This window comes from Glycine soja, chromosome 11 (assembly GCF_004193775.1).
Source record: "Glycine soja cultivar W05 chromosome 11, ASM419377v2, whole genome shotgun sequence".
NCBI lineage: Eukaryota > Viridiplantae > Streptophyta > Magnoliopsida > Fabales > Fabaceae > Glycine > Glycine soja.
The window spans coordinates 5,508,893-5,531,308 of record NC_041012.1 but is presented as its reverse complement, the minus strand read 5'-3'; the positions used below and the strand labels follow the sequence as shown (position 1 = coordinate 5,531,308).

Genomic DNA, 22,416 nt, shown 5'->3' with positions numbered 1-22,416 from the left:
CTCTTAATTTCTCAAACCGGGAATATTTTTTATTAATTTTTAAAATGATAAATTTTATGTGCCTTTTTAATAAAAATTATAAATACTATATCCATCAAACAAATTCATCCATACCTTAAAATTTTGCTAGAATATTATATAGTGTATTTGGGTGAAACACAAATATGATGTAATAATAAATATTAATAAAGCGTATTATATAAATGATGTAGCGGTGCGGTGAAAGATAAACGTATCCAAATTTCATATTAAATGTAAAACTACTTGGTATCGTAAATATTTTTATGCTTTTTTACAATTTTGGAGGGGTAGTAGTGTGAACATGTAAAACAGTGAAGCCACTTTTGTGGCACAAAAGTAAAAAAAAAAAAAGACATCTTAAAATTTATCTCTACATGAGTACATATGCTAGGCTTGTAGACTGGCTGGAGGGTGGAAATTTTGCAATCAATATTCAATGATTAAACTCGAAAATAATAATTAAATCTAAATCATTTTTAGTTTATTCATATATCTAATGGTAAGAAGGACAAGTTATTTCTCACCACACAAGTAGATTTTCTATTTTTTTGTTAAAATAAGATTTATGATAAGAGAAATTATTTTTAAGTAATTCAGTAATAAAAACAAATAAATAGTTTTAGTTTACAAACTATTTATTAACTGAGATTCTAATTTTAAAGTGAAAAAATGCCATTGATAAAAGAAAATGTGTTTCTCATGTATTTGTATGAAAGAACATCCTGAACAAAAAAAAAAAGGAATCTCTTAATCGTGATGAATTAGTTCTTAATTTTCAATTAAAAATATGTGGGTTCACCTAAAAATAAAAACTAATTATATAAATCAATCTAATTTGTAAAGTAAATCATTTCGATCTAAGGTCAACAGTAATAACAATCATTGTTGATAAATTATACGTAAATACATTGACCAATCTTATTTATTACTTAGAAAGAGAGTACAAATATGATAGAAGAATGATATAATAGAAAGAAAAACATAAAAAAATATATTAATAAAGCATATTATATATATGATGCGAGAGTATTTTCTGTAGCGGTGCGGTGAAAGAAAATCATATCTAATTTTCATATTAATATAAAGTTACTTCCTATCGTAAATATTTTTACTTTTTTTTTATGATTTGGAGAGTTAGTAGTGTGAACCCGTAAAATAGTAAAGTCGCTTTTGTGTCACAAAAGTTGAAAAAAGACATAAAATTTATCTCTAAATGAGTACATATGCTAGGCTTGTAAAATGGCTGTAGGGTGGAAACTTTGCCATCAACATTCAATACTTAAAATCAAGTCTTTGGCTATAACTAGCAAGCCATTTGATGGGTTTTATGACTTTATCATCCCATCCAAGAGAGACAATTATGAGAGTTCTTTTAAGTGATTTCTCTATTTCACAAAAAAAATGTGTATTCTCCTATAAGAAGAATAGTGTAATTATTTTCTCCTTCTATTTAGAGAGATTATGATTTTTCTTTCACTAAAATCATTTCTTTAGTCTTCCTGCTTTTTTTCTTACGAGTAGAGAATTTTCCCATATTAAAACACTAAGTGTCAATTTCTATTTTTCTTAACTATTTTTTATTATTTTGATATCCAACAAGCAAAACCAAACAAATATATCTGCATATCATAATTCTTGCTATGAACAAGTTTTTCTCTTTCTTTTTATATACCATACAAGATACGTCATACACAAGACAGCGAGCCGGATTCATTGTCGTTGTTATATAACACTAGAAGAGAAATGTTCATAATTTAAACATAATACAAGATATACAAAGGTGTTGCATAAAACTTGAAACCATTGAAAAGCTAAAAGTTTTTTCTTCTTCAATTCCGAAAAATATATTTCTTTAAAACAATGTTTTCAAGGTACGATCGAGTATTGAAAGTTAACATCCTTCCCAACACAAATTTAAATATTAATTTATCGCGTTATAAGGGACTAATCTATTCGACTAGACCTAATCCCTAATAGTTGAAAATTCAAGATATTGTGCATAATTTCATATCCACTTTTTTTTTTTTAGAAACCATTGGTCGAACTGCGAAAATTAAAGAAAGGTATTCCATGAACCCTCACAAAGATCCTTAGCAATAGTGATGCACTGATGTTCATAGAATAAACTAAAGATAGAAAAGGAAGAAATGTAGCCCATATAGAATTCTTGTTTGTTTTATTTTAAAGTTAAAAAATACTTTGTTATGCTTTTAATTAAAAAAACAAACATTTTAATATAAATATACAACTTAGATTAATTAAAATGCAAATTTCTATTACATTTAACAAATTTAAAATTAGTTTATTAAACTCAGAAAGAACCTCGAGTAAAATTTCATGCATGAGCGCTGCTTAATCATCGAATACCAAATTGCTTGAGCTATGGATAATGGGATATAATAATTCAGCTAGGCTGTCAAGTGAAAATCCCAACACTTATGCACTATTATTTGCCTTGACATGAATCTTATGATCCCTCCACTCACAATTGGGAATATGGAGTTCGACGAAAAAAATTGCAGAAGCTGAACAAATGTTCTCCTCAAACAATGTAACATTCTAATTGCTCTATTAGTTCCCACATGGCAGCCTAGTCATAGGGACTTATCATTTTAGTCCATCAAATTATAAAGTATCATAAACTTAATTTCTAAAATCATTAAAATTGAAGATTGCCAATCATGATTTTTAATCAACTAATGATGTAGCACCTTAAGTGCCTTTTTGCCATCTCATTGGCCCATACATGGCAAACTAGACACATAAACCATTTTGGCATTTTTTTTTCATGCAATGTTCACCTTTAATTTTCCTCTTGTTAAAAACATTCGTGGAATGCTAAAGAGGTAATGATAACTAGTGTTGCAGGACCATTTGCACAATTGTTAGAACAAAAAAAAAAAGGCATAATTAGGAATTGGAGCGCATATGCAAGCTCGAGAGCCAATGACTAGAAAAATAAGGCTCGGAATTGTGTTTTTGCAAGTATGGTTTGATAGTAGTTATGCAAATTCTTCTTGGGATTAATTTGAGTTTTAGAGGTTTAAATATATGCTCTTAAACCACATAGCAAAAAAGCAGAATCACTAATTACATTTTTTCTTTTTAATCAATGATCCTCTGGCCTACAGATGCATTGCGATTCCAACTTGTGTCTTTTCTGTTATGTCTTAATTGCACAAACAATCCTACATTGCCCAATATCATTACCTCTATGTTGTCTTTCTTGAAACTTTGGTTTTGCATACTATGGAGTTTCAGGGACTTTTTGAACAAATGGAGGAAAAAGATGGAAGAAGGTAAACGTTGCAAAAAATAAAGAAAATCAAAGTGGCACCTATGATTGGTTTGCCACATATATAGGCCAACATGGGAACCAAAGACACTTAACGTGCAACATATGACGCCATTAGTTATGTGAGAAATTATCCCATTTTATTAGAATCAACCCCTTTGATGCACTCCTATGTGAAACATGAAATCAAACTTACTCCATATCCTTCTCAATATATTTTCTCTTTTATATTCTGTTCATTTGTTAGATATTCTTGCCGACCAAAAAAAGTTGTTAAGATATTCTTGATATATAAAGTTATTCTCGAGCCTAATTAATCTGAGTTACATTGAGCGGTTATAATGCTTTTTTCCCACGACTTGAACTTTAATTATTGTTTAATAAGAGCCAAATTCTTTATCACTTATGCTAATTAACATTAGTTTTTATTCCTATCTTTAATTCTTTTTTCCCAAGTGGACGTGTTGCATTGACTTTCCTCACTAGAGCACTAGCAATTTATACCTCGAAATTATGCTTATTCTCATGGCAAATTCAGGATTGAAGATAAGCATATTCCACGCGTGATTAGTGGAAAACTTACATCACGGTTAGTCCTTCAGAAAACCTTGGGTCAAAACATGGCTAGTCGTTGAAACTTGAAAGTATAGAAAATAGAAACTTGAAAGATGGGTCATGGCCATGGGTGTGCTATTGACAAACACGAATGAATTGCCTATTCTTGCTTTTTAGAACATGCGTTGGAGGGGAACACGTTGAGAAATAATGCAAAATCCTATAAAAAAAAATATTATATTTCTTGGCCTCCCTTCCCCGTATTTTGTCATCAAACTACCTATAAGTATAGGGTTTTATTTATACTGAAATGTAATTAAGTTTATTCATACGAAAATTTATAAATAGAATTTTTGGTTCGATTAAAAGCTAGCCACATGAAACAACACTAGATAGTTAACCCAATCCACACAAATTCTACCAGAAGAATCATTGCTCTATTTACAGGTCACTTCCGCTTTCGCATACCCTTGAAAAGGACCAAGACAATGGTGAACGTAATTTTCATATTTGGAGTGTGTGGTAAATAAAATAAAGAAAAATTCAGAGATGAAAGAGACAGTAACTATAATAAATAATCAATAAAAAAATGAAGTGAAAATAAGATGAAAGAGACAGTAAACATAGGAAATAATAGTACACCAAAAACATACGATACTAATAACTAAAAGGACTAAGGTATTGTATCAGTGTTTTTTTTTTATATATATTTTTATTTTATGTTTGAGCCTTCCATTTTTCTAGTCGAACACAATGAAGTATGTGAATGTAAATACGTAAAAGATATCTGCAAAAACTAGGACCACTTATATCTTAACTTACGTACAAGATATCTACTTGATATTTGGAATATCAAGTAAAAGGCATTGTCAAATATCATCAATCAAATAGTTGGAGGGGGCCAGAGATTATAAAAAATTGTCACCAATTTATTACACTAATATTTATATTTATTATTCACAATGTAGCAATACACTTTTAGAAGAGTGAGGTCACCGGCAAGTAAAGAAGTAGCATTCTCACCTTTTTTAAGGAAGTGAACAAAGATATGAATACAACATCAAGTTTTCCACATCAGATTATGAAATGAGAGAGTGAGGAAGAACTTTATACGGGTTGAGTATGTGATTAGGGTCCAGCATATTCTTGATTGAAGCCATCACTTGCACCTGTCCAATTTCATATACTAGTTTAGACATTCAATTCACAAGTTTACATTCCGAAATGGAGAACTACAACTTGGGTCAGATAATATACATACAGTTTCACGTGATTTGCTGTAGAAAATTTCGTTGGCTTTCATTAGTCCCAGACCATGCTCCGCGCTAATACTACCTCGGCGCTCAGATGTCCATTCATATACATAAGGTTCAATTTGCGACAAAATCTGCAAATTTTAATGCTGATAATGTTAGAAAAAGCATAATTATTGATTATAAAGCTTTCTGAATGCAAAATAAGCTAATCCAATATCCAAACACATTTTTTTTACACAACAAAAGGCTAAAAGATAGGAAAGCATTAATCTGTTGATAAATCGATATTAGAAATATATAATGATTCTATTTTTTATAGTGGAAATGCAGTACAGTGCTCAACAAAAATTATACTAAGTTCACAAAACAATTAACAGAAATTCCAAACAAAACTAGAGAGACCAAGATAAACACACAGGGAAGGAGGTAGCTCATAATTCATAACAAATGCACTAAATGGTCTACCTTGTCGAAATATATGATCTTATTCATAGAACTAAGACAAACAATCACCTGCAACATCAGATTATAAGAAAACTATTAATAATCATGAGTTTGTTTTCTAATATATTGAAGGTTGAACTCTTGTCACCCAAGAAAATGAGTTAAAGGGTATACTTCATCAAAGACAGGCACACTTACTCCTACAAGACCAGTATTTCCACCTTGGGGAACAACAGCCAAGTTTCTGGAGTTACAATATTTAAGAATCTGAGAAACCTGCAAAATGGAAACACAGAATGAAGCCAATTTCCAAATGCTACACTGAACCAAGGTCCTAAAGGGTAATTGTTCATTCTATTCAACAGAGGCAAAACAAATAATAATAATAATAATAATAATAATAATAATAAACAATAAAAGAACCTGGTCAGCGGTCCTAGGTTGTAACAATAGCTTACTGGAGCCTTTGTACTTATGCATCCAATCAGTGTTTGAAGTGACAAGCTTGCCCTCATCTTGAACAACATTTTTGGTACCCAATATTCCCTCAAAGTATCGAACATCATCATCATTCAACTTTGAGAATCTGGGGTTCCTTTGAACCGACCCAGCCATAGAACCAAAGCATTTGCACTGAATTCCAACACCCCATTGTTTGGTTTCCGCGAAATTTCTTGAAGGGTTGAAAAATGACAAAACTTGATGATCCCTGCGAACAATATTGCTCGGTAACTGCGTCAATTTTTCATCAAAAGATGTCCCCGAAGTAAACCAAGAACACGACGTTGCTGAAGGGAGAAGAGGTGGATTCCTTCGGCGATTGAAGAAGGGGTTTAAGGAGCGTAAGTGGAAAGTGGAGGACGTTGTGTGTATTTTTTATAGCATGGTGTTAACTAGGAGGTTCAGTTGTTCTGAGTTCTGACACACTGTAAGACACAGATGGACCCATGTGAACACCCGTGCCAGCTACCATCTGAAGAACGGATAAATATGTAAAAACAAGAACAAGAACAAGAACGGATAAATATTTAGTATGATTTTAGCGTTGAAAATGTACCGCGGTAGCATTAGTTAGTTTTCTAAACTTTTAATTCTTAAATTCGGAAGTATCTCTTCTTGTACTTAATTTCTAATGATCTCTTTTGAAAATGTATCACGGTAGCATTAGTTAGTTTTCTAAACTTTTAATTCTTAAATTCGGAAGTATGTCTTCTTATACTTAATTTCTAACGATATCTTTTAATTTTTATAGCTATGTACTGATTTGATTTTTATAATTTTATTATTTATATATTTTAATTCTTATTTTAAAAGTAATTTTTTTAGTTTTAATTTTTTTTGTTTCTGTGGATTGAAAATATTTTTTTTTAATTTATATATTTTATATCTTAATTTTTTTTTAAGATTTAAATTAACTAAAACATTATTTTCAAATTATAAGGATTAAAAGATATATGAATGAAATGAACAATTTAACTTTTTATATATCATTTTGATTTTTTAGTTTTTATAATAAATAACTAAAACTATATAAAAATAATGTTTTTTTAGAGAAATATAAAAAATAATAATAAAGAACTAAAAAATTTAAAATGATATGTATAATATGTAATGATTAAAATGAATTGTTTTTAAATATAAGAATAAATAAAATAAAATTTTCCTAAGTATAAGGATGAATAATTAAACCTATTGTGAGAAATAAAAAGTCGAGAATGTGAGGTGATAGGGCGAGAAATGCAAATGCAAAACTTTTCCATTGTGACCACACGGACCCTATCCTCCCCATAACAGCGGCATTTCATTTCAGAACTTAGAGACAGACATGGCTTCTTCACTGTCTTCCGTTATCAACCAACCTCACTTAGCTCAACGCCTCAAGCTTCACCGTCCATCCTCTCTTACCACTTTCACAATCTTCCACCACAAACACAAACACCAACACCGACACAATGCTTCGTTTCCACACCCTTATACCTCATTGCCTCGCTCACGCCCTCTCAATCTCATCATCGCCTCCAGAACCTTCTCTCCTTCCAATACTCTCCACCTTCACTTCATTCCTCAAGCTACACTCACTGCTTCCGAAGCTCAACCCCGGTGAGTTTTCGTTGCAATTGCAAACACCCCACGCCTCTCTATTTTCACGAGCTTTAATTACTACAGGATGTCTGCTACAAAAATTAGTTTTTGCTTTGTGGGCATTTGCGATTCACTTCAGTTTCAATGAATTTAATCAAAAGACCACCTTTTTTTTTTTTTTTTTTACTTTTGCATTTTTCAATATTACTGCTAGTCACTTTTGGGAGACCGGATATGAGAATGTTAATGGGAAAGATGCAAAATTCATTTTTTTTCCCATATCATCATTGCAGAATTGCAAGTTTTAGATAGGATAGAGTGGGGTTTAATTAGGAATGAAATCTATTTACTCGTTATTTGTTTATTTATTTTTATTTGTTCGGGTAGCTTTGTGCCAGATACTGAAGTTCCTCCCACTGGTCGAATATATCATGAGACTTATGGATGTCAAATGAATGTTAATGATATGGAGATTGTTCTGTCTATAATGAAAAATGCTGGTTATGGTGAAATTGTGAGTGTTCCCGAAAGTGCCGAAATAATATTCATCAATACCTGTGCCATTAGAGATAATGCAGAACAGAAAGTATGGCAGAGGCTTAACTACTTTTGGTTTCTTAAGAGGCATTGGAAGAACAACGTTGCTACTGGAAGGTCACAATCCCTGCACCCTCCAAAAGTAGTGGTTTTGGGATGTATGGCTGAGAGGTTAAAGGAGAAGATACTTGATTCAGACAAAATGGTTGATGTTGTTTGTGGGCCTGATGCTTACAGGGATTTGCCGCGATTACTGGAGGAGGTTGACTATGGTCAGAAAGGGATCAATACTCTCCTTTCGCTTGAGGAGACTTATGCTGATATTAATCCAGTTCGAATCTCCAAGAATTCAGTTACTGCATTTGTCTCAGTGATGAGGGGTTGCAACAATATGTGCTCGTTTTGTATTGTACCTTTTACCAGAGGCAGAGAGCGATCACGTCCTGTGGAGTCAATTGTGAGAGAGGTGGCAGAGCTTTGGAAAGAGGGTGTTAAGGAAGTAACACTTCTTGGCCAGAATGTGAACAGCTACAACGATGCATCTGAAATTGAGAGAAAGGTTGAATCAGGGTCCAATTGGAAACTTAGTGAAGGATTTTCCAGCATGGCTAAGGTCAAGAATATGGGCTTAAGGTTCTCTGATCTACTGGATCGATTGTCCTCAGAATTTCCTGAGATGCGATTCAGATTCACGTCTCCACACCCTAAAGATTTTCCAGATGAATTGCTTTATCTAATGCGAGAAAGACATAATATATGCAAACTGATACATTTACCTGCACAAACTGGAAGTAGCCCGGTACTTGAGAGAATGAGAAGAGGATATACTCGAGAGGCGTATTTGGATCTTGTCCAAAAAATACGGAGTATTATTCCAGACGTGGCTTTGAGCAGTGATTTCATTTGTGGTAATATGTTTTTTAAATTTCTTTCTTCCTGTCCTTTTTCCTTTCCATTGTTTTTCATTTGTTTGACCTTCTACTATTGGAGCTCCTTCATTTCAACTAATGAGTGCGGGAGTTTCTCATTAATCTGATGGTCTTGTATTCTTATGGAATCTAATTTATTTTCTCATGCTATTCAACTTCAGAATACACAATTTACATCTAGTGTACATTTTCTAGAGGTGTAAATTTTGCATCTCTGAAATTAATGAACACTTATTCAATAATTTTTACAACAAAATTAAATGGATGAATGAAATCTTTATTTGCAAAGGTCATTGTCAAATTTTTTGTTGGTTTTTTTGAAGGGTAGCAGTTTTTGTTTTTTTGTGTTATTGAGAAGTAGCATTATTTGCTAACTTATTGTCAAATTGGGGAGTAACATTGTTTGTCAATTTTTTTGTTTGTTTTAGAATACACAATTTACTCGTTTTTTAAAAAACTCATCTGGTATACATCTCCTAGAGGTGCAAATTTTGCATTTCTGAAATTATTGAACACTATTCAATAATTTTTCACAACAAAATAAAAGGGATAAATAAAATCTTTATTTGCAAACCTCATTGTCAAGTTTTTTTTTGTGTTATTGAGGAATAGCATACCACCAGTATTGCAATATGTTTATTTTGTTGGAAGTATTGATGGTGTATTGCATGTTTTACTGCCCAGTAAAAGGGGTTGAGGGAGACTAAAAAGGATATTGGAGGAAATTGTTAAAAAGGAACTCATGGTGAATAATGTCCTTGAGATTTGGTTTTTAACCGAGTCTAATGGTGTCACCTAGTAGGATAAGACCATTGTAGTTGTTTATCTATGTAGTTATAGTTCCCAAATCCTAGTTACTACCCTGTAATTTTTCTTTGCCACACTAATATTTTACTGTATAAACAACTTACCTCTGCTTGCAATCTTTAATGTTTGCAATTCTAACAGGATTTTGTGGAGAAACAGAGGAGGAGCATTCTGAGACGTTAACTCTAGTAAAAGCTGTTGGTTATGATATGGCATTCATGTTTGCGTATAGCATGAGGGAGAAAACTCATGCCCACAGAAATTATGTTGATGATGTTCCTGAGGAAATAAAGCAGAGGAGGCTAGCTGAACTTATTGAGACTTTCCGTGGGAGCACAGGACAGTGTTTTGACTCTCAGATTGGAACTACACAGCTTGTATTAGTTGAAGGACCCAATAAAAGAGCTCCGGATACTGAGCTTATGGGCAAGAGCGATAAGGGCCATCGAGTGTTGTTTGTCAATATGCCAATCCCAGACAGGGAAGACATTAATACGAAGCGAAATCCTGTGGTTGGTGATTATGTTGAAGTCCGCATAACAAGATCTACGAGGGCATCACTCTTTGGTGAAGCACTTGCTATAACTAAACTGACTTCATTTTACAATAATCTGGATAAAGAAGCTGTTGCATTCAGCATGTAGAACCTTGTAGCATCAATTGGTTGTCATGGCAATTTTTGGATATAGTTATTCATTGTTGTTTCCCTTGTTTGGCTGACTACACAACATGACAACACATTTTGTGGGAGAAGCCACTGCAAGGGAGTGAGATTTTGCATTCACCAGCGACTTTTCAGCAAGATCAAGATTGTGTATTCTTTGTTAATCCTCTCTTCACATTAAAAGGGTTCGAGTCTGCATTAAAATATACACTATGTATTACTGAGAATCCCATTGGCAACCTGCAATGCAACATTAAAATCAAATAGCCTCAGAGAGGATTGTTGTGATTTTTTGCCTTTTAACAATAGTTAAGTGTGTTTTGATTAGGTATACGGTAGAATGTGGCTTTTGGTTCATCATATTTCCAGTTTAAATAGAACATCACAGGTCTTACAAGTCAAATGTCATCATTCATCAAATTATCCTAAATAGTAGTTTTTCTATTTCTCTCTCTGGGTACCTGTCCCTATGTTTATATTTTGGAGCAGCACAGGGAAAGTGATATAAGTCCATGTTTGGTTGCGCAATGGAGACACAAACCACGTAAAAAAATGTGAAAATCTGGAAGTGATAAACATTAAAACACTTGTGGTACTGTAAACGTGAAAAATTAATTGTCTTCACACCACAAAACTGAACACCCTATAAATGTTATATAGGGGTAGGGAGGCAGTTGCTAGGACAATAATAAACACCTTTATCATTTAATTTTTATTCATAAATTTTCTTGTTGCGTACAATAAGTACATTCGACAATTCTCTTTGGAAGGTGTAGAATGAGTTTATTAAACACAATGTGGTGTCCGCAGATGCTACTAGATGTCAAGCTGTTTGTGTTCCCCGACCTTGAAATGGTGACTAAGTACGAATAATTGGAATATCATTTGGGATTTAAAACGATGATTCAATGTTGGGTCTGATGACAGTGAGTACACTCGCTGCACTAGCACGGTCCATTCTGCATAGCATTGAAACCATTCATGAAAGCAAAGTCAAATACCCCCTTGATTCACATAAAATAATAATCGGACCACTTGATATTTACTGGCTCAACAGACCATACATTAACAATCACTATTCAGCTTTCAAAGAAAAGAAGACTTGAAAATTCATGCTGTTTGGTCAAAAGTGTATGAAAGAAGAGAGTGCAAAGACAGTTTTGTATGTATAATTGATGAGCATGAGTAAATGGGTGAGAGATAGAGACGGGGAGAGTGGTGTGGTGTTGGTGAAGTCTGAGTAGTACTGAGGAATGATGCAGACTAGACAAAAGCACCTATAATGGAAAAGTGGAAGAAGGAAAAGACGTTAACGACTTCGGCACCGTTTTTTCATTGGGCCATAAGGTTTCTCTCACATGCACACTTGGAGGCTAGTGTAGTGTAGTGGTGCACTGCCTCATAGTAGAGACACAACCCGAGGTTCTCTTCTTTTCTGGCTCCATTTCTTCTTAACAAACAGCAGTCTTATGCACACATTAACAATTTTATAACTTAATAGTTGTAATTAATTTTTATGTATACACTTCAGTTCTGACACCTCCTTAACAACTAAGAAAGATATGGGATGGAAAAATAATGTATGCATTGCATTGTGATTGTGCATTATTCTTTTCTCGCAGTGTGATAATGTGCATCTCCCCACCAACTGATATATGATTAGACATTTCATTACCACTACTAAAATAATAGCATTTCAAGACCATCCATCAATGTCAGTTCCCAAAATACCATAGTTAAAGAAAATACAAAGGTAATATCGTAATTAAAATGAAATAGGCGATATCAATTTTAATTAAACCATCTTTATTTACTGCGTTTAACGATGGTTTTGAACCGTCGTGGTCTATTCACATTCTGCCAACTAGTGACCACGCGCCATATCGCGCACGAGCTACAGCGGCGGACAGTGGCGTGAGCTACGACAGCAGGGCAGAGTCGTCATAGGCTTTCTCTGAACGTGGAATCGAATCTGTTTCCAGCGATTCCCTAACCTCACGCGCCTTAAGCTCCGCGCGTGCTGCAAGCTCACCGACTGAAATGGAAGCGTTCGGGAAGAACTGCAAGGGATTGAAGAAGCTCTCCTGCGGATCGTGCACGTTCGGATCCAAAGGCATGAATGCGGTGCTGCTTCGCACCGTCTCGTAGTTGTAGCGTCACATTGGTTTATTTTGAAACCCTAAAGGATGAGGGAGGTAGCAATGGCATTGGTGGGTTGAACATGCGGGTAATATCTGTCTGAATTGAGTGAAGACAAAATAAACGAGCGTGGCGCATTAGGTGAACCCAATATGACCATCTCAATAAATGATTGTTTTGGAGCCCTAGGTCTTCACAATCCTCCCTTCCCTTCTCAATATATATCCATCCATCCACACTCAACTTTCATTTATAACTCTTCAAAGGGAAGGACAAAAAGAAGTATCAAACATTTAACATCTCTCTCTCTCTCTCTCTACCCTTTCCTCTCTTTCTTTTTCACCCAAACAGTGCATACAGTGATCAAGTACAATAAAACATCTGCATGAACTGAAAACCGACAACAAGTCATCACAGGCAGCTCTTGGTAGTGCCATAACAGCTGACAACAAAAAGTTATTGAGAGTTTTTTGAAAGTATGGAATGGATCATAGGTGTTTGTGTTTCGATGGGCATGTTGTTCTTGATGAGTTGGTGGATTCTTCTATGTGGCAAGAATGATGATGAGAAAACAGTGGCAAAGGGCAAAGTTCCAAAAGGGAACTCCGGTTGGCCTTTACTCGGAGAGACCCTTGATTTCATTGCTTCTGGATACACCTCAACCCCTGTCAGCTTCTTGGAAAAGCGCAAGTCTTTGTAAGCTTCTATCATCCCCCATTATAATGCATTATCCCCCACCACACATGGATATGAGTCATTTTGATTTGTGCTTCTTATTGCTTTTTTTCCTATTCTCGTCCTTTCGTTTTCCACGAGGTCAATGACATGCATGCCTATCTGCTTTCAAAATTTCAATACTTTTGGAATTATATTATATACACATATATGTAATAACGCAAAAATTAATCAAAAGCGCTAAAAGATTTTGTTATATATCCACCGTAGCCATATCTTGTCTATTCCTTGTGAAGGCCCAATATTTGAAGATGTCTAGGGTCCTTTGCGATATTTGCATGTGTTGGTGACAATTTTGTCCTCGTGGTCCACATTTTAGATAACGACTGTTGGTTTCAAGTGATAGCGATGGAGTATTATTTGCCTTAATTAAGATTTTGGATTTGAGTTACTTTCGAGAGAATTTTGTTCCATAATCCATTGTTAAGTCGCTTCTATGGCAATAGAGACTAGAGAGGAATGAAATGCAGAAAATGAAGATGAGATTAAAATATTAAAAGGTTTGTTTGATTTTCTTACCTTTTTATTTTAAATCTGTTTTAGAATATTTTCACGCTATTTAATAATCAATTTTTCATTCAAAATTTATTAAATTTTAAAAGTTATTCCTAAACAGGTATTTTAAAATAAAAATAAACATAATTGAGAGATACTTTCTCATTTTCTTATTCTGTTTTCCTTAAGTGTTCAAATAATAACTTTTAGGAATGATAAAAAAATTTAATGGAAAAAAAATGAAGGAAAGAAAATTTTAAGCTTTTACTTCTGTAGAATAGAAGACAAGTTTTCTGTAGAATAGAAGACAAGTTTTCTTTAGCCCCTCATTCTATCATTAATCATGTTTTCTTTCCTCCCCACTCTCCTTCCCAACTAAACATACCATTAGAAAACATAAATGTACTTAGGGAATAAATCATTTTAAATGGCTTAAGAGACAAACAAATTTTAGAAAATAGCTGGATAATCTTTTTCTTAAAAACATTCAACGAAACAGGGCCTAAATTTTACTATCTGTGTAGGAGAGAAAAAGCCTGCCTGGCACTGCTTCTGCAGTAACTTCAACTAGCTAGAAAAAGCCTGCTTCTGCAGTAACTTCAACTAGCTAGAGTAGATTCCCTATTCAACTATGTGGAAGGGAATGAATAACCTACAGTCTCTATGTCGATATTGTGAATTTGTGATCCCTGCCTGGCACTGCATCTATGAGCGAAGCAACTCTACCTATTCTTAGTCTTCCCTTAATAATAAATACTACAATAAAACTCAGAAAAAGAAACATCGTTTTATATATATTACTGTATTTATTTTCTATTGTTAAACTATGTGTATAGGTACGGGAATGTGTTTAAGACATGCATTTTGGGAAGCAATGTGATAGTTTCCACTGACCCGGACGTGAACAAGGTGGTTCTGCAGAACCAAGCCAATAACTTCGTCCCCGCTTATCCAAAATCAATTAGAGAATTAATGGGAGAACAATCCATACTCAAAATGAACGGGACCATGCATAAGAAAGTGCATACACTCATCGCAGGGTTCCTACGATCCCCACAACTAAAAGCTCGAATTACCAGAGACATTGAACACACTGTTAAACAATGCTTCGCTTCTTGGACGCCCCACCAACCAATCTATGTTCAAGATCAAGTCAAAAAGGTTTCTCTCTTGCACTTCTTTATTTTTCGTCCCCTTAATTAACTTGTTCTTTTTATGTAATCTCCTAATTAGCTTATATTTTTTTCTCTTGAACTTTTTTTGCGTGCATATATATCAGATTACATTTCCTGTTTTGATCAAAGTTCTGATGAGCGTTGGTCCTGGTGAAGATTTGGACTTCCTGTATAGAGAATTTGCAGAATTCATCAAAGGGTTGATTTGCTTACCCCTCAAATTTCCAGGAACAAGACTATATAAATCCTTGAAGGTCCTATAAACTATACCTAGTTGTTATTTCTTAAATTTTTATAAATTAAACAATATATGCACCGATTTTATATTTTCATTTAATCATAAAATATCATATCATATATTAATTGACAATCTAAAAACTTTTTTATACTAACAATATATGCCTATTAACTCTCTTTTATAAAATAAACCTAGTATTTATATAAGTTAAAGGAAATATATATATATATATATATATATATATATATATATATATATATATATATATATATATATATTCTCTTGAATAATTTGTAATTTATATAATAAACTTTTATTTTTGACATGTACTAATGTTTGTCCGTTGTGCAGGCTAAAGATAGGATGGTGAAGATGGTGAGGAATATAGTAGAGGAGAGGAAGAAGCTACAGAAGGATAATAATGCAGATGATCATGGTGATACAGTAGCAGTAGCAGTGAATGATGTGGTGGACGTACTATTAAGGGATAAGGTTGACTCGAACTCTAGCTCACGTTTGACTCCAGAAATGATTAGCCAAAACATAATAGAGATGATGGTACCAGGGGAGGAGACTCTTCCTACGGCTATGACCATTGCCCTCAAGTTCCTCAGTGACTCCCCTCTCGCTCTATCCAAACTTCAGGTACGTTCGGAACTTAAGGAACGAAATTATTTTAAAACAAATAAGTATAGACAATAACCATCCCACAATATTGAAAGTTTTAACCAAAATCTTGTTGATAAAATTAAACACACAGACACTCAGATAAAATAAATTGAAAAATCAAATAAAAGTGTTTTTTCAATCAAGTAATATTGTACTGTTGTTTTAATAAGAATTAAGTAGTTTTAAATAAAATGTAAACAAAAAGTAGGTTTATATATAAAGTAGTAAATACATTTTAATGTTTATAAAAAAATTGTGGTTGCATATTTCATTATTATTATGTAAAAGGTTAAACTATAGTAATAAGTTTAATTTTTATGTATTATTAGTGTAAATTGTTTTTATATTATTAACCATTTTTCTAAATCATTTTAAATATGATTTTAAAATAATTATTAAAAAAATCAATAATCTTGTCCAACATGACCATCTGGGAGTGTAAACATAATTTATATTTAAATTAAATTCTTCACTGTTGAACTCATGGAGTACTATGATAGAGGGAAGCTGAATGAAACAGCAAAACAGAAAATGAGGATGAATGAAACAGTTTTAGTTACCGAACGGAACGGAAACGGTTGGTAGTTGCGACTTGCGATTGAGCATTGGGTTTAGGCCCCAAGCCAAGGAGGAGTGGTCCTCTGTGGTGTGGGCCAACGATATGCCCTAGAAGTGTTTGACTTGTTCTAAGAAGTCGCTTTCGAAAACAGCACTATAAAACGCTCACGAGGGAGTGTGGGCCTCACATGGTGTGCGAGTTCTTCCTGGCCGTACGATATGTTGTTGATGTCATTTGAACTCAACGGCTGTAAAAACAGCTCTACTAATGAAATTCTGCCTCCAAAGGACCCAATTGTTGAGGACATGTTTGGATATTCATTGAAGGTCTGATCAACTAACAAAAAAACACATTTTCCTAAAACATGAACCTAGAAGTAATAAGGGTGCTGCTTTTGAAAAAACACTTGTTATATTGAACAAACTTTTTCCAAACACGTCCACTGTTTCATTGCAGTACAACCATTATTCTTATTTTTTAAAAATATTCATAACAAAATGACAATTAAAATATAGTATTTTTTTAACTTAAAGTGATTAATCTATTAAAACTTATTCATCTTAGTTTCTAAACTAAAAAACTTTTCACAATATAATAATCACATGTTCTTATTGTAGTTATGTATTATTTTATGAAAAAACACTTCAAAAAGAGAAGACTGATATAAATTGTGTTGTACAGTAGTACTTCTTAATACTCACAATCATTTATTTTTCTCAATCTCTCTCTTCTCGTATCAAACTATTCATCATATTTTCCACTTTTTTTTTCTCTATGTATATACTAGTATATGAGTGTCCTTGAATAATTTTTCTTCTGTTTATAAATTCCCGCACGATAACGCTGTCCGACTCCCTCTGACAATAATGTGAGTGAATCATCGTTTCTATATAAAATAGAGCATCCATCACTTTTTCAAGGGTGCAAAGAACGAACCAACAATGAAAATTGATAGCCAATGTTTTTTATGTACGGTATTTTCGCAGCATTATTACAATACAATAGTATTTCCATATTTCGCATGACGTAACACTGACAAGTCTATCTTACATTCTTCTAAGCAATGAAATCTGAAGTTAGTAAATTGACACAAGTATTTTGTCAATTACATTCACCTTCCAAAGATAATTTTATATTTGGTTAAGCTGATTTTATTTTATCTTCTTATCAGGAGGAGAACATGGAATTGAAGAGGCTGAAGACTAATTGCTCAGATGATTATGCATGGACTGATTACATGTCACTGCCATTTACTCAAAACGTGAGTCTCTAAAGTTAGCGACCATATGCAAAATCAGCTGCCATTGATACATTATAAATTTTCAGAGTATATGACATTTTTGTTCATTGTTTTGTCTTTCACTTCCTAATTCTGAAAGGTTATCAGTGAAACTCTCAGAATGGCCAATATTGTCAATGGCATTTGGAGGAAATCGGTCAATGACATAGAAATTAAAGGTGAATTCTTCATAAGAGTAAACTGTGTTTGGCCTCCTTTAATACAGAGAAAATACTAATGCAGTTTCACTATATATTCTGAATATCTAGGGTACCTAATTCCGAAACACTGGTGTGTTATGGCATCTCTTACCTCTGTTCACATGGATGGGAAGAACTATGAAAACCCTTTTAAATTTGATCCTTGGAGATGGGAGGTAAACTTCTAAAGCTATATATATATATATCATCATCATGTTTATCCAGGAATTAATTCATAACTACAACAGCTATTCTAATGCTCTATGTTTTTGTAGAAAATTGGAGTTGTGGCCGGTAACAACTGCTTTACCCCATTTGGTGGTGGACATAGACTATGCCCTGGATTAGAACTCTCCAGGCTAGAGCTATCTATTTTCCTTCACCATCTTGTTACTACGTACAGGTCTTATAAATATTACATGTATAATTGCTTGATTAGTTATTTTTGAAGATGTTCACTTAATGATTTTAGTATGTGATTGGTTTTAATTACCATGCAGATGGGTCGCTGAGAGGGATGAAATCATCTACTTTCCAACTGTTAAGATGAAGAGGAAGCTCCCAATTAGTGTGCAACCCATTAACGCATGATTGGATTTATGCAACATCAAGAAATTGGGGAGATATGTGTATGTGATTGCTTATTTCAACCTAGAGGGTAAATTATTGAAATTATGGGTTGTAGGCCCCGAAGGAGTAGATTGAGATAAAAAAGACTTTGAATAACGTTTTTCTGTGCGCTGTTCTGTATTACAATAAGATATAGGGTATCGGTAACTGTATTGAATAAGACCGGAAAATTATGATAGTTACCGATTGATAGTTAAAGAAAAAATAAAGTTAAATTATTTTTGCATATCCAACGATATCTAGCATAATTAATAAATAATTGAGTTTGTTAACCATATTATTAGAAATTTGTGTTTTGAGTAAGCACATTTTAGGGAAAAAATGTAAATTATATTAAATCCAAAATGATACAATAATAAACAGGACATACCCCGCAGTTAAAGAAAATCAAAAGTCTCCCTAATATAAAAAGACATATATCAACATGCTAAAACAAATACAACAGGTGCGCTTGTCTATACATAAGAAACTTAATCTTACTAATAACCTCTATGACAGAAAATTGATAATCTTAAAAAATCAACTTGTTCCTAGACAGCCAAATGCAGTAGACTGTCATTGCTATAGTCACACAACGTAATTTTCCTTAAACACCTGATGTGGATCTGCCCTAATTAAAGAGTCAGTAATGCGCTTACCTTCTCCGTCGACAACACTTGAGACTGAAAAATTGTGTATCTTTACATTCATTGGCAAACAAGGACATTTTGAGTAGTAATTCATTCTTAGTCGGCGACCAAAGGGTTTACCTCAAAGATAACGAGATTACAACTAACCCACGATATAGGAAAACCACCTCAAAAAATTTGGAAACAAGGGAGGACAGATTTCACACACACTCAAATGCTTTGCATAGACAGCCTTGAACCCTAGCCGAGGAAACCTATACCAAAACATGAATCAGTAATCTTTATTTTTACTGCATTATTTAGTAATCTTAATCATATTAAAAATAATCATAGAATATTATAAAATAGAAAACTAATTTTACAATATAGTTTTTAAAATCTTTTAAATACTATATTGATATAATGAAATATTGTAATAACATAAATTTTAAGTGAGCAGAAGAGAACAATAGGGTGGGCTTTGAAGAAGATAGGATTATGTATTATTGTGTTAGCTCCATTAGATGTTAGCTCTTGTGTCACATCGGTTTTCAGAGAAGAAAGGTACCTTGGGCCCTCTATCCATCTTCGAAAACAGAATGCAAGTGGGCATGATTGAAGCTAACTCTCACATCGTGAGTCTATAAGACTATAACAATTAATTTATTTCTGTTTGATGCCAATGCAATAACGTTTGATGCCATGACACCACCTCGTGCTCCACTACCCGCTGTTACTATCTCAACAATTAGTGTGGACTCGTAGTACAACTCTAGTACCAGCACCATGATTCCGCAATCAACACCAATCGGTTTCAAAACTAAAAAATGCAAAAAGCCAAAGGGCACCCACAAGCAAAAAATCTGCAGGAAATTCTAGTATTGCAGAAATTAAGTAATATTTTACATTTTATCTCTCAAACTAATTAACACTCTTGCTTCTTCTTAAACCTCTCGGACGTTATAAATATGCCAAGCCTACATTAGTACTGATGCGATCTTGCAAGCCAAATCTTGATAGGAAACCGAACCTCTTGAATTGATGGAAAAGTCAACACAAGTGGGGGCTGAAGGAGTTGGCAGAAACCCACCTGAACTTTTATTAATTAACGTGTAAAAAACTGATTGGAGGATTGAAAATGGAAGTGGCATCCCACTTAGCATTCCACCTCATTCGTATGATTTTCACAAAATCTAGTTTGTACGAACCAACTTTTTGCTTGTCATCATTTATTTATGAACATAACTAAATAGTACGAGATCAACTGTAACAAAAAGTTTAGAGAATTAGAGTAAAGTAGTTGCATTTTTTTTCTGAATAGGGGTAAAGTATAGTCGCATTAAGAGAGATCATAGTGAAATCAAAATATACATTAATTTATAAAATATGACACATTATTTTATTTGTAGAACTATGTGTTTGTTAATGCAAGAAGTACTGATTAGTTTCTTTAAACTATTCTCAATTAAATTTTAAGCCTGTGTAATTTGTAAATTCCTCTTATTCTAATAAGCTTTGATTCATTCATTTGTCCCTTTCGTTAGAAGCATGATAGGAGTTATTCAATGGAAGTGTTTCATTTCCTTTTGTTCCAATGATCTCCCCACCTTAATCCATTTCTTTCTTATCCACCTCAATTCACATCGTACTAGAAAAGAATATAGATGACAATAGGTAGGATATTACCCTTATCGTTACCATATCCACATTTAAGAAAATACTTGTATCCGACTCAATGATCATTTGAGTAGTAATTTTAATTTTATCCTTGTACTTGTTGAATATTTATATGTCCATATCCGCACCAAGCAAGGCCATGACAAAAAATTGTAAGGTTTTTTTAAAAAAAATTTATATTCAATATTTTATTTAAGATAATTTATTAATTAGATCTTATTTTATTATTTTATCAACTACAATGTTATTCAGAAAATCCTCTTAGAATTAATTATTTTTAACGTTTCACTATCGTTAAAAAGACAAATTCATTTAATTTATTCCTTAACTTAGTTAATACTGTATCAAATAACATTTGAATAATTTTAAAAAAACTGTGTAATAACAATAATTATAATTATTGTCAATAGAAGCAATGCATGCATTTTAGAAACAATAATTGTCGACAATATTTACAAGTATTGTTGGCATATATGTGTGCGTATCTGTGTAGAAAAATGTCAAAAAAATCTCTAAAATGGAAATTTGTTAGTCCATTTTGTTAACTCTGTTAAGGACTATAAAATAGTAACATATAAAATTTAGATATTATAATGACAATAAGTTATACATATTAGGAAGTGAAATGATAGTAATTTCTATTTGAGAGATTTATTTGATATTTTCTAACTTTTATAGACTAATATGACATGCCTCATAAATTCAAGACTAGAATGGGGTTTACTAAATGCGATACTGAGAAACTACGTTCAAAACCTAAACCATTGAGGATTTTATGTCTAACATCCATCAAGCAGTACGATTGATTCCGATGACTAAAAGGAAGTTGTAGAGACTATAGAGCCTCCACGAACCCATCGAGATGGAGCTTGGAAACGACGTGGTCAAGGTTCTCTACAACGAAAATGAAAGAGGTAAAGCAATGCATTATGAGTTCAGCCCGACAAATGCTGGGAATTGTGGGCTCTAACCTTGGCCAGACGAGTTCAGCCCATAACATATATATGCTGGGAACGGGTATTAGATCCATACCAATGCATTATGATTACTGGACCAAAAAAATGCACAATGGGTTCACAACAGCCTTCCATGATGGTATTCTTGATTGTTTTTCACGTTACTACTCTTTAAAGTCTTACAAGGTATTGAAGACAAATGCTTGCGTAGTATCATTCGTAATGGGAAGTGAGAAGCAATAATGGATTTATTTTTTTAACTTGTTTACTTTCTAATTTCTAATATCTTGTAATTGCTCTATTGAACACAATACGGGACACAACTGCAGCATAGCGAGCATACTAATCCAAAGTTCCTTCATTAGCAAACAAATAAACCAAGAAAGATCTTAGCCATCTTAAACCAAATCTACTTATTAAATGTGCAGTAATCGTTAAAGAAACGAAACAGTATAATAGATTAATA

The 22,416-nt window shown here is 33.2% G+C and overlaps 3 protein-coding genes across 4 annotated transcripts; 2 read left to right on the top strand and 1 right to left on the bottom strand.

Moving 5' to 3' along the window:
* Nucleotides 1–4,773: 4,773 nt before the first annotated feature.
* On the bottom strand, nt 4,774–6,544 carry LOC114373676 (D-2-hydroxyglutarate dehydrogenase, mitochondrial-like). Its single transcript, XM_028331191.1, has 5 exons — nt 5,995–6,544; nt 5,770–5,847; nt 5,593–5,640; nt 5,133–5,258; nt 4,774–5,040 (listed from the first exon to the last, which is right to left on the bottom strand). Exons 1-5 carry the CDS (start codon nt 6,184–6,186, stop codon nt 4,951–4,953), a joined length of 534 nt encoding a protein of 177 aa, XP_028186992.1. The 5' UTR covers nt 6,187–6,544; the 3' UTR covers nt 4,774–4,950.
* Nucleotides 6,545–7,291: 747 nt separating this feature from the next.
* Nucleotides 7,292–11,038, top strand: LOC114376639 (CDK5RAP1-like protein). 2 transcript variants are annotated; one of them, XM_028334840.1, is made up of 3 exons: nt 7,292–7,671; nt 8,041–9,098; nt 10,068–11,038. In XM_028334840.1, the coding sequence occupies exons 1-3, from the start codon at nt 7,397–7,399 to the stop codon at nt 10,568–10,570; spliced, it is 1,836 nt and encodes a 611-aa protein (XP_028190641.1). In that variant the 5' UTR covers nt 7,292–7,396; the 3' UTR covers nt 10,571–11,038. The 2 variants fall into 2 exon arrangements, with proteins under 2 accessions (XP_028190641.1, XP_028190642.1); XM_028334841.1 differs by having other exon boundaries at nt 7,365–7,671; nt 8,052–9,098.
* Nucleotides 11,039–12,618: 1,580 nt separating this feature from the next.
* On the top strand, nt 12,619–18,934 carry LOC114375691 (3-epi-6-deoxocathasterone 23-monooxygenase CYP90C1-like). The gene is made up of 9 exons (XM_028333542.1): nt 12,619–13,425; nt 14,796–15,120; nt 15,239–15,388; nt 15,724–16,017; nt 17,772–17,861; nt 17,980–18,058; nt 18,149–18,255; nt 18,355–18,482; nt 18,580–18,934. Exons 1-9 carry the CDS (start codon nt 13,208–13,210, stop codon nt 18,668–18,670), a joined length of 1,482 nt encoding a protein of 493 aa, XP_028189343.1. The 5' UTR covers nt 12,619–13,207; the 3' UTR covers nt 18,671–18,934.
* The last annotated feature ends 3,482 nt before the right edge of the window (nt 18,935–22,416 follow it).

Excerpts from the sequence above, each read along its gene's own strand:
- LOC114376639 (XM_028334840.1), top strand. The coding sequence starts at position 7,397 with ATGGCTTCTTCACTGTCTTCCGTTATCAACCAACCTCACTTAGCTCAA. Across the intron at positions 7,672-8,040 it reads GCTTCCGAAGCTCAACCCCG|CTTTGTGCCAGATACTGAAG; the intron begins GTGAGTTTTCGT and ends TTGTTCGGGTAG. Across the intron at positions 9,099-10,067 it reads GAGCAGTGATTTCATTTGTG|GATTTTGTGGAGAAACAGAG; the intron begins GTAATATGTTTT and ends CAATTCTAACAG.
- LOC114373676 (XM_028331191.1), bottom strand. The coding sequence starts at position 6,186 with ATGGCTGGGTCGGTTCAAAGGAACCCCAGATTCTCAAAGTTGAATGAT. Across the intron at positions 5,641-5,769 it reads GAAATACTGGTCTTGTAGGA|GTGATTGTTTGTCTTAGTTC; the intron begins GTAAGTGTGCCT and ends CTGATGTTGCAG. Across the intron at positions 5,259-5,592 it reads AGATCATATATTTCGACAAG|ATTTTGTCGCAAATTGAACC; the intron begins GTAGACCATTTA and ends TAAAATTTGCAG.
- LOC114375691 (XM_028333542.1), top strand. The coding sequence starts at position 13,208 with ATGGAATGGATCATAGGTGTTTGTGTTTCGATGGGCATGTTGTTCTTG. Across the intron at positions 15,121-15,238 it reads TTCAAGATCAAGTCAAAAAG|ATTACATTTCCTGTTTTGAT; the intron begins GTTTCTCTCTTG and ends CATATATATCAG. Across the intron at positions 18,256-18,354 it reads TTGATCCTTGGAGATGGGAG|AAAATTGGAGTTGTGGCCGG; the intron begins GTAAACTTCTAA and ends ATGTTTTTGTAG.